General features: G+C 35.3%; 1 protein-coding gene across 2 annotated transcripts in view; it reads right to left on the bottom strand.

Annotated features, from left to right (window-relative positions):
• The window catches only part of TMEM30A (transmembrane protein 30A), a 40,662-nt gene that overhangs the window by 3,552 nt on the left and 25,336 nt on the right, over positions 1 to 11,774 (bottom strand). The window contains exons 3-6 of one of the 2 annotated variants that reach the window (XM_059701148.1): positions 9,111 to 9,218; positions 6,233 to 6,320; positions 3,328 to 3,471; positions 2,241 to 2,447 (exon numbers count right to left, since the gene is read on the bottom strand). In XM_059701148.1, coding sequence (XP_059557131.1) covers positions 2,241 to 2,447; positions 3,328 to 3,471; positions 6,233 to 6,320; positions 9,111 to 9,218 — 547 coding nt within the window. The remainder of the gene's footprint in view (positions 1 to 2,240; positions 2,448 to 3,327; positions 3,472 to 6,232; positions 6,321 to 9,110; positions 9,219 to 11,774) is intronic. The other variant, XM_059701149.1, reaches the window with a different exon arrangement.

Here is an 11,774-nt window from a genome sequence, read left to right as displayed (position 1 = left end):
CTCCAAATGACTCCAAATGGCACGTTTAGCTCTACTAGTTTCTTAAATCAGTTCACACTGATTATGAGAGCTCTAACTAACCCAGAGCTCTGAGGAGTGCGGTCTCAAATCACCCATGCGATTATCTCCCAGTATCACAAACCTAAAAAATGGGCTTCTGCCTTAATTCTAATATCTAGTTCCTACCTTATACCTAGTTTTGATAATTAACCCTTGATATTTTGCAGGCCCATCTTGTCAATCTTCAATATATCCTGCATCCTCCTGACAGTTCTCCTCTCCATGCCTGGGATGCAAATTCTCAGCTGAGAATTCCTGAGTGCTCACTCCAAAGACTTTCCTTTATTATAGTCTGGAGGCTTCAGGTTTGGATACTGTTACCAAGTTTTTGAAAGTAGGTCCCTGTAGGAGCAATTTTGGGCAGACAGGGCCAATTCAGGTGCTAGTAGAAAGAGCATTATCTTTTTTTTTTTTTTAAGCTTTATTATTTATTCTTGTTTTTTTTTTTTGTTTTATTTATTTATTTATTTATTGCTTAAAGTATTACAAAGGGTATTACATATGTGTCCATTTTATCCCCCCGCCCTAGACAGTCCCCTAGCCTCCCCTATCCTCCAGTGTCTTATATCCATTGGTTATGCTTATATGCATGCATACAAGTCCTTTAGTTGATCTCTTACCCCCCTACCTCCTGCCCCCCAACCCTCCCCGGCCTTCCCGCTGCAGTTTGACAATCTGTTTGAGGCAGCTCTGCCTCTGTATCTATTATTGTTCAAAAGTTTATAATGGTCTCTATTATCCATGAATGAGTGAGATCATGTGGTATTTTTCCTTCATTGACTGGCTTATTTCACTTAGCATAAGGAGCATTATCTTGATATTGAATGCTGCCCTGTACTTTGGCTACACTGGTCTTCCCATTAAGCTCAATTACAGTCAACCATGTAAAAATATCTAGCTTACAAATAAATTCAGAACCTACATTTTAAATAATTTTAAAGCATTATCTTGAGACTGTAGCCAAAGTAGAGGGCAGCTGTTCAGTATCAAGATAATGTTCATTCTACTAGCACCTGAACTGGGTCTGTCTGCCCAAAATTGCTCCTAGGGGGACCTAGTTTCAAAAACTTGGTAACTTTTAATCTGTCATTAGCAAACTTTTAAATGCTAATATTTAAGAAACTTTTCATTCATGGGATATAAAATGAACTAGAGATTTAAAAATGTAAGGACTTTGTTTTGAATAAAAGGTAGTGCTCAACATTTCGGTCTTAGGAAAGACTGCATCTAGGCTGGTATGGACTGGTTTAAACTAGCTAGGGATGGTGATTGACGGAAAAGTCATGGCCTTTGGGGTCAACAGCTTGACCATTAGCTTCAACTCTTCTACTTATTTCCCATGTAATCTCAGGCAAGTTACTTAAATGCTCTATGTTCCTGTATCCTTGTCTATAACATGGAGATGACAGCTACTTCATAAAGCTTGAATTTAAGTAAAATAATGCATGGAAAATACTTAGTACAATGTTGACACAGTCAGACTGAAATGAATGACATTTATCAGCACTGAAAATTACATCTCAATTATTAATGTGGCAAAATACAGCTAATGATAAAAATGTTTTGTACTATGAACAGAGCAGTAGTTAGAAACAATTATGTTGATATTAGTTAACATATCTGTTGATTTTTAATATGTAAAAATATATATTAAAACAGCTTGTAGCCCAACCGCCATGGCTCAGTGGTTGAGCGTCGACCTATGAACCAGGAGGTCACAGTTCAATTCCCAGTAGGGGGTGTGCAGGAGGCAATGGATCAATGATTCTCTCTCATTGATTTTCCTCTCTCTAGCCTTTTTCTTCCTCTCTCTGAAATCAATAAAAATAAATCTTAAAAAATCAGCTCGTACCACCAACACTTATGTATTATTAGGTACATTAGGCCTTCCCATTAAGCTCAATTACAATCACCCATGTAAAAATATCTAGCTTACAAGTAAACCCAGAACCTACATTTTAAATAATTTTACCAAATAATATGCTTAAACCCTAGTACAAAGTATATAAAAATTAAAGATATTTCTGGAAGGCATAAAAGATACTTTCCCATACATACACTCTTATAAAAATGCAGAGATCATAACTCAACACAAAGTAGCATACCACATAACTAAGATATGGCTGGACTACACTCCTTTCCAATTCTATGAATATGTGCTCATGGCCAAAAAAGGATACTGTATTTGATATTCAAAAAGTAGTCTCCAGCTGGTAACGTTGGATGTAAATCACTTTTCCGCTCTATAATACGATATAACTTACGAAAAGTAGGCAATGCTGCAGTACGCATCCAAACAATAAAATCTTCATTTATGAATCCATTATTATCTTGGTCAGAATCCAGCAAGTATACTGGTTTAACCCAGTTTACTGGCTTTGTTGTATCTTAAAAAGGAGGGGTGGGAGTGGGAGAGACAAAATATTCTATTAAGAGTTTCACTGAAAATTCACACTCTAATAAAACAAAGATATATATTACACAATCAGAATATTTTTCTCATTTTCAAAGGTTTGAATACATTCATATTCTAAGGAAGTCTTATATCAAGAGAGAAACCAATTCCTCATGTAACAACTTAACATAATTACAAAGATTTAATATCTCAATTAAGAGAATACTAAAAGGCCCTAGCTGGTTTGGCTCAGTGGATAGAGTGTTCGACTGCAGACTGGAAGGTCCCAGGTTCGATTCCAGTCAAGGGCACATGCTTGGGTTTCAGGTTCAATCCCCAGTAGGGGGTGTGCAGGAGGCAGCCGATCAATGATTCCCTCTCATCATTGATGTTTCTATCTCTCTCTCCCTCTTCTTTCCTCTCTGAAATCAAAATATATATAAAAGAGAATACTAAAATGAGCTGTTGAGTATATACCAAAAGACAGATAATTTAATGCAAAGATACAGTGGTATGAAACATTACATTGTGAAATTGAAATATAGAAACAAAAGTAAATTTGGATCTATAGTTATAATAAATAATAGGGGTTTGTTAAAAAGAAACTTCATTGCAGTTTTAAAAGATTATGGGTAAAATGCTTATAAGAAAATACCAGAGAAGTTTAAGATTAAAAGTTTACATTTCCTTTAGGATTTCAGTACATTAGAACAGACTATATACTTTTACCTTACTATGTATGAAGTTAAGAAAAGTAGCTGTTTTCAAAAAGCATAAATATCTTCTGAGATTCGAAAGACTGAAAATTTTAGGTACTTTATTAAAACTTCTAGCTTATATCATGTTTTAAAAGGATATTAGTAATATTTTACCTTTAAATCGTTCTTGTAGGGGGCCTTCTCCAGGGGGATTTCTAAATTTCACATTTTTATCTGTCCACCAAGCAATACCTTTCTTTTTCAAAGGAATTGCCGTTGAAAATGATCCATTGACAACCAGAAACAATTCTAATGTATCTAAACATAAGAAAAGGAAGATATTGCTAAATATTGAAAATCCAAAATACCCGCTTTACTCTATGAGAAATTAGGATCTGGTATTTGCTTTCAAAAGTGGTGGTAACAGAGTAGGCATATGATGTATATTTGCTCTTGATTATTTATATGTGAATTAGCAATTAAAAATTTATAATCCCAGATGGACTTTTCTTTCATCACTCAATACAGTTCTAGGTTACTTTCCTATTTGGCTGATAGGTGATAAGGTCAAATGTTTTAATATTAAACCAAATAAAATTATTTGCAAGGTAAATCTGCCTCTTCTTTCTTTTAAACATGCGTTCATAAATAGTTAATGGTTTATGCATTTCTCTATCTGCACTGTCTAATATAGTAGCCAGTGGTTACATGGCTACAGAGCTTTTGAAATGACAGCTAAATGAATGTTTTGCAAATGTATATCAAAGACTTAGTATAAAAAATCCTATATAATAAAAGCCTAATATACTAAGTGTCCAGTTGTCCATTCAGCCAATCAAAACGTAATATGCCAATGATATGCTAAGGCTGCTCAACCGCTCGCTATGATGTCCACTGACCATCAGGGGGCAGACACTCTGACCTATAGGTTAGCTTGCTGCTGGGATCCGGCGGATCAGGACTGAGCGAGATGGGCCAGACACACCCTGGAGCCATCCCATGGTCCCTCCCTGGCTGGCCAACCTCCCACATCCCTCCCCAGCCCCGATCGTGCACTGGTGGGGTCCCTCAGCCTGGCCTGCACACTCTCACAATCTTGGCCTCTCAGAGGATGTCAGAGAGCATCCGAACCCGCAAGCTAGGCCAAGGGACCCCACTGGTGCATGAATTCGTGCACCGGGCCTCTAGTAGAATATAAAATATCTTATCAACAACTTTTATATAATGCATATTATTTATATGCTGAAATGATGTTTTGAGCTTATTGGGTTCAATAAAATATATTATTAAAATTAATTTCACAACCTCTCCAACATGTTATTATTTGTCTTATTGATAACAGCCATTCTAACAGATGTGAGTTGGTATCTCATTGTAGTTTCGATTTTTATTTCCCCACTAGCAAAGTTAAGCATCTTTTCATATATCTGTTGGCCATTTGTATGTTTTCTTGGAAGAAGTGTCTGTTCAGGTCCTCTACCTATTGTTTGAGTGGGTAATTTTGTTGTTGTTGAGTTCTATGAGTTTTTTATTTATTTTGGATATTAACCCCTAGTGAGAGCAAATATCTCCCATTGTTTGCAAATACCTTCTCCCATACAGTTGGCTGCCTTTTTTGTTTTGCTGATGGTTCCTTTTGCTGTGCAGAAGCTTTGTCATTTGATAAAACAGAACCCACCATCACTGCTGGTGGGAATATAAACTGGCATAGCTACTAAGGAAAACAGTATGGAGGTTCCTTAAAAAATTAAGTCTGGACTTACCATATAACCCAGAAACCCTTTTCTGGGTATCTACCCCCAAAATTTGGAAACATTGATTCCCAAACATATATGCACCCCTATATTCATTGCAGCAATATTCACGGTGGCCAAGACATGGAAACAACAAAGTGCCCCTCAATAGAAAATTGGATAAAGAAAATGTGGTAACTATATACAATGGAACACTATTTAGCCATAAGAAAAGATGAATTACTGCCATTTGCAACAATGTGGATAAATCTTGAGAATATCATGCTAACATGAAAGAAGTCAGAAAAACTCAAGAACCATGATTTCACTCATATGTGGGATATAAAACTGAAAGCAACAAATGAACAAATAAAACAAACAAAAACTCATAAACAGACAACAATATGGTGGTTAACAGAGGAAAAGGGGGTAGGGAGTGGTAAAAGTTAAAGAGGATCAAATATATGGTGATAGAAGGATATTTGACTTTGGGTGGTAAATGCAATATAAAGATGATGTATCACAGAACTGTATACTTGAAACCTATATAATTTTATTAACCAATATTACCTCAATAAACTTAATTAAAAATTAATTTCACTTATTTCTTTTTATTATTTTTAATGTGACTACTAGAAAACTGAAAATTATATGCATGTCTCACATTTATGGTTCACATTATATTTATAATTATACAGTGCTGCTCTAAATGATCAACTGTAGCATCTTTTTAATGATATAAATATTAAAAGTTGGTGGGAAAGGTAACCTAGCTTTTATTTTATCATATATGAAATAGGAAAGCACAATGTCCCTGCTTATTTCTTCCCAGAAACAAAAATTCATCCTTAAAATATAAGCATTCTCAGAAGAAAGTCACAAAGCATTATAATAATCCACTGAATTACTAATTGATATATAGGGTATTCCCAAAAAATGTATGCACACACTTTGAATAATTATAAAGGCAGTGTTTATTAAAATACATTTCATGTTGAAAACTGAGCTATCAGCTGTTAAAGTGTACATACATTGTTTTGAGACACCCTGTATTTATCTTGAGATTGTTGAATTTCTCAATTTCATTCATGTTTACTAGACTATTAAATCTGTAATCCTATATAATAAAAGCATAGTATGCAAATTGTCACCTCAACGGGGAGTTCATCCAGGAGTTTGACCAGGGGGTGGGGCCAGCCGGGGGAAGGGAGGGAGGCCCTGGCTGGCAGCGAGCAGCCACTAGGGAACCTACCAGTACACAAATTTCATGCACTGGGCCTCTAGTAAGATTATATAAAGTTTCCTAATTTTATGTCTATATCTATATCTTTGTATTTATATCATACCATTAAACATGCTGTTGGCAATAGCTCCACAAGGAGCAATTGGTTTGTCTTCATTTCTTCGATAAGGCTCACATTCCTTACTGGGATTCTGATATTTAGAAGGAAAAGAAAAGAGAAATTATTACCCAGGCCTCCAAGAGAACTATGAGCTAGGCTCCTATTACTGATTAAAAATTCAATCCCTACTTGCTTCTCACTTGCAATGTATACAAAATGAGTCTGTATTTTAAGTAGACTATAAATAACGCTACATTTAAATACTAAAATACATTCCTTAACATTACTGCATTATCATTTTAATGTAACTTTTCCTTGCATATATTTTGTCATACAGGTATATACCAAATTGACATTTTTTATTTTCATATCAACACAGAAATCATAACCACAAAAAGTTTTGTCCAAGAAAAATTAAGAAGCAATCTACTGTCAATCTAGTTGTGACATAATTGAAGGGGTCTTAAACTGGAGGTAAAGAGACTGGAGATTCTAGTTTCAGTTGTGTACTATGTGACTTTGGGCAAGTCCCTTGATTTACCTGTGCTCACTTATAAAATTAACAGGATTAATTCAAAATTTGTGATTCTGAGTTAAGTCCCCTGTCAAGGGAAGGAAAAAAGAAAAGAAGGAAGGGAAGCAAGGAAGGAAGGAGGGAGGGAGGGAGGGAGGGAGGGAGGGAGGGAGGGAGGGAGGGAGGGAAGGGAGGAGGGAAGGAGGGAAGGAAGGAGGGAGGGAGTTGGCTTAATGCAGATTCCTAGAATATAACTATCTTTTCTAAACTGTGCATCCAGGTACAAGGAAAACGAAAATGCTGGCTAGGCAAGAAGCATTAGTCCCTATTGAAGATCTCAAGGACATATGGCAGTTGCAGGGTTAAATGGAGATTCTACCAAGTAAAGATTAGCTGTATATATGAGTTGTTCTGGGACTCCAAGGCCACATTAAGCCATTTCTCAAAACAACCTCACATGATGCTTCTCTCTTCTCTCTCTCTCTCAAATCAATAAAAACATTTTTTTAAAAAGATAAAGTATAAAACAATGAGCCTAAAGTGTAGGTTGATATCATATTATGAAGTCTTACACACAATGTTAAGTAACTTGAACTTCAATCTGCCCATTTTTGAAAACTTTAAGATTTTTGAAAATCACCTGGTCTTAAATTCACACAGTTTGGCCCTGGTTGGTGGTTAGTGTCAGACCATGGACCAAAGGGTCACGGGTTCAATTCCCCGGGCAAATTCCCTCCCCACCCCCAGCTGGGGCGTGTGCAGGAGGCAACCAGTCAGTGTGTCTAACATCAATGTTTCTCTGTTTCTGTCTCCCCTCTTCTCCCTCCCTTTCATTCTCTTTGAAGATCAATGGAAAAAATATCCTTGGGTGAGGATTGGAAAAAAAAAAAAGAAATTCACACATTTTGGTACAGACCAGGGACCAAGAAGTGACAGCAAGCAGGCAAAATCCAGCCTACCACCTGTTTTTGTAAATAAAGTTTATTGGAATACAGTTACACCCATTCATTTAAGTACTGTCTATAGCTGCTTCCATTCTACAATGGCAGAGGTGAGTAGCTGCTACAGAAACTATATGACCTACATAGCCCTTTACAATAAAACATTTCATCAATTCCTAGTCTCGTCTAAAATCTTTGCTTGCAGTTTCTAAAAAAAGAATCAATCTCAGCTTCTTTCACCCTCAGTGAAATGAGTAGGAATCTAAATAAAATAATTATAAATCAACTACCACTTTGGGTCTCTGCACACACTCAATCTATGTTCCCAGTCAACAAATTGAGAGAGGCCTAGGAAGTTGGTATGTCTCAAAGAACATCACCTTCACTGGATTTGAGTTCTGAAAATTGGATCCCACAGAGTAAATCCCACATAAATTGTAAAATATTACAGCCCTAACTAGAATCTTTAAACAGACTTGCTATTTCTTAAGAACCCAAACATCAGGAACTAGCAATAAAACCAGTAGGGCAATGGTTTACCAGAACCATTCTGGTCACAATATGATCCTAAATTACATTCTAAGAGATTCACCGTTTGTAAGAGATCCTAGATAGCTCTGGGACTCTGATGGTTTGTTGGACTGGCAGCAATAACATAAATACTTACTAACACACCAACCACTACTATGAAAAGCTGAACAACAGTCAGAAGACTAAGATCCTCTAGTCTACCGATTCCCAAACCAGGCTGGGCATCAGAAAGGGAGCTTGTTAAAATATACATTTTAGAGCTCCACCCTTGCAGACACTAACTTGCTATACTTAGAATTCTGAAATCTATATTTTCAAAAAGTTCCTCAGACAATTTTTCAGTAACCCACCCTTTGGACTTTACTACTCAGGCTTCCCACAAGTTAAAAAATGAAGAGCATACATGTTCCCTTCTAAAACACAATCTCAGAAATTTACAAAGGTAGCTTATTTACATAGTCTTGGTGTGATAATAACTTATAACCCAAACAGAACAAACTACATACCCAGAATGATAGACTTGTCAAAATTCCATTACAAACAGATTAATAAAGCAAAAATCCCAAGAACACTATTAGAAACAAGCAGGTAGTAATTTGTCTTCTGGCTGTGAGAAATCATTAATCTTTGTAAATCCAGGGGGAAAATTTTTTAACTAAAAACCCTCATTAAACAAACTATAAATGGCAAGTAAATGTTTAATATATCCTAGCATTATTAAAATTAACTTTTCTGGCTGCTCTGCCTGTGAAGTAGCCTTCTCTCTATTCTACTGCTTCACTAATAAACTCTTTCACTTTAAATTCTTTAAAAAAATTTTTTTAACATTTCTAACTAAACAATTAGCACATTGTTCCATAGAAACCACATTATCATATTTCATCATTTTACTTACAAGTAAAGCAGTAGGATCTCCATTTAGTTGACTATCATCTCGAGATTTCACATAACGACGATGGTTTTGATAGAAATTAGACAGTCCATAATACATAAACACATTGCCCTACAGGAACAGAAAGGGAAAATTTTTTCACTTAAAACTATTAAGTATAAAACTGTTTCATGCATACAAAAAGGCTACATAATTTTGGACTGTACTAGTTTATGAAAACTTAAAAAACAGGTACTGGGGTGAACTCTACCAGTACTTGGCAATCTAAAACAACACAAATTGTAAGTAAGGTTAAAGAAAGTATGTTGCAAAAATCCAAGGATAAACTTTGAAAATATCCTTAAAGACTTCAAAGAAGTGCTATTTAGATTTAAAAGAACACACACACACACACACACACACACACACACACCTATTCTGATCTACTTTCAACTTAAAATTTTCTCTAATTCAGATTGGTCTACCCAATGAGCACTTACCGCCCAAGTAATTCTGAACTTGAGCTGAGTCATAATAAATTTCTCCACAGAATACTACATAATAGTAGTAATTATTAAATTAATAATTAGTAAAGTATCTGAAATAATGTGTCATTTTGTAATAATCAAGAAAAGTACTTTAATGTATTCAACAGAGCCAACTTGGAAATAACTTGAGTAAGAACAGTAACCTACATACACTACAATTATTCACAAGATGCCATCTTGAATATAAGATTTTTTAGAGGTAGCAAAACATTACACGATTTTCTACTTTCTGGTTGCTATCTCTATCATCTATAATCTTACCCTCAATTAAAAGAAATTAAAGAAAAGGAGGGATAATAGTGACAGAAGGAAAACTGACTTTGGGTGGTGAACACACAATACAATATACAGATGACGTATTACAGAATTGTACACTTAAAACCTACATAATTTTATTAACCAATGTCACCCCAATAAATTCAATAAAAATTTTAAAAATTAAAACTAAATAAAAGGAATTAAAGGATGAAAGGAATCCAGGAAAAAGAGAAATTCAATAACATTTCAGATATGCTTTATTTGATTTCATATACATAATCATTTATTTAGAGCTTGATTTTCAAATGTCAAATGTTTGCAAATTCTTATTCTATATAAAGAAAATGTTTACATGAAAACTATTTACTTACTTTATTTTTGGTTATGAAAATTATATCACAGCCCTGGCTGGTTTGGCTCAATGCTTAGAGGTTCAACTGCCAGGCAAGGGCATATAACTCAGTTGAGAGTTTGCTCCCCATCCCAGGTGGGGGGGTGTGCAGGAGACAACCAGTCGATGTGTGTCTCTCACATGGATGTCTCTCTCTCTTTCTCTCTCTCTCTCTTTCACTCTCTTCCCCTCCCTCCCTCCCTCCCTTTCTTCCTCCCTCCCTTCTCCTCCATCTCTTTCAATCTCTCTACAAAAAAAAAAAAAAAGAAAAAAAATCAATAGAAAAAATATTCTCCAGTGAGGATTAAAAAAAAAATTATATCACAGAAACAAAGAAAACGCTTTAAAAAAAGTATCATCTCAATTAAGAAGTACAGTAAATTCAACTTACAAACTGAAAAAGAAATTATTTTAAATGAATACTGAGACAAAATAACTTACTTGAAGTTCTCTGAAAAGGCTTTAGTGCAATTCAAATGGTTGGCTTGCGAAAGAACACAGAGCCCACAAAATAATGAATCTGAAGATGATCACCTTTGCAGAAGAAATGTTCTAAAATAACTGTGTTTTTTTGTTTTGTGTTTTTTTAAAATATATTTTATTGATTTTTTACAGAGAGGAAGGGAGAGGGATAGAGAGTTAGAAACATCGATGAGAGAGAAGCATCGATCAGCTGCCTCCTGCACACTCCCACGGGGGATGTGCCTGAAACCAAGGTACATGCCCTTGACCAGAATCAAACCTGGGACCCTTTAGTCCCCAGGCCGACGCTCTATCCAGTGAGCCAAACTAGCTAGGGCTAAAATAACTGTTTTTAATGGGGGGAAACTAATGTAGCTTCTAAATCATTACAAGTCTCTTTCAATGCTTTAATTCTGCCTGTTCTAACAATAAGAACTTAATGCATCTTTATAATTTGTCCATCACATTGAAAAATAATAGAATTTCTACGGTGTTTTCAATTTATATGTTATTTCTGTTGAAACAAAGTAAAATAATCTGTCTTCTCCCAAATTCATTTTCTTGTTTTTATAAAAAGGTAACATTTTCCTTTATTTTAGTGTAAGAGCATCTACAACCACTAGATAGCAGTCATCTACCAGGGACTACAAAAGTCATTACTACCTTTCAGAAAACTCAAGTGTAGAAAAACAAGTTGGCATGTATTAAAGCAGTTTTGCTCCCTAAAAAATAATTTTTAAGTTCAATTTTCAGGTAAAGAAGAGCACAAACTGGTGTTGCCATTTGTCTTTGATGCTGTTTCCCAGATTGCTAGATAAGTGTGAATACAAAAGACAGACAGACCACACACACAGAAATGCTGTTCTGCTTATCAAGACATAAAAAGGTCAATAGTTTCACTAAGTGTTTGTATTTATGGTAATGGTTCATATCTGATAGAAAAATAATACCGTAAAATAATGGGTGAATTAGTATTTCCTCCCTCCCTCCCTCCCTCCCTCCCTCCCTTCCTTCTTCTTCTTCTTCTTT

The sequence above is a fragment of the Myotis daubentonii genome, chromosome 6 (genome assembly GCF_963259705.1).
Source record: "Myotis daubentonii chromosome 6, mMyoDau2.1, whole genome shotgun sequence".
Classification (NCBI taxonomy): domain Eukaryota; kingdom Metazoa; phylum Chordata; class Mammalia; order Chiroptera; family Vespertilionidae; genus Myotis; species Myotis daubentonii.
Note: the sequence above shows the minus strand (reverse complement) of the source record. Positions and strands in the feature narration are given on the sequence as shown.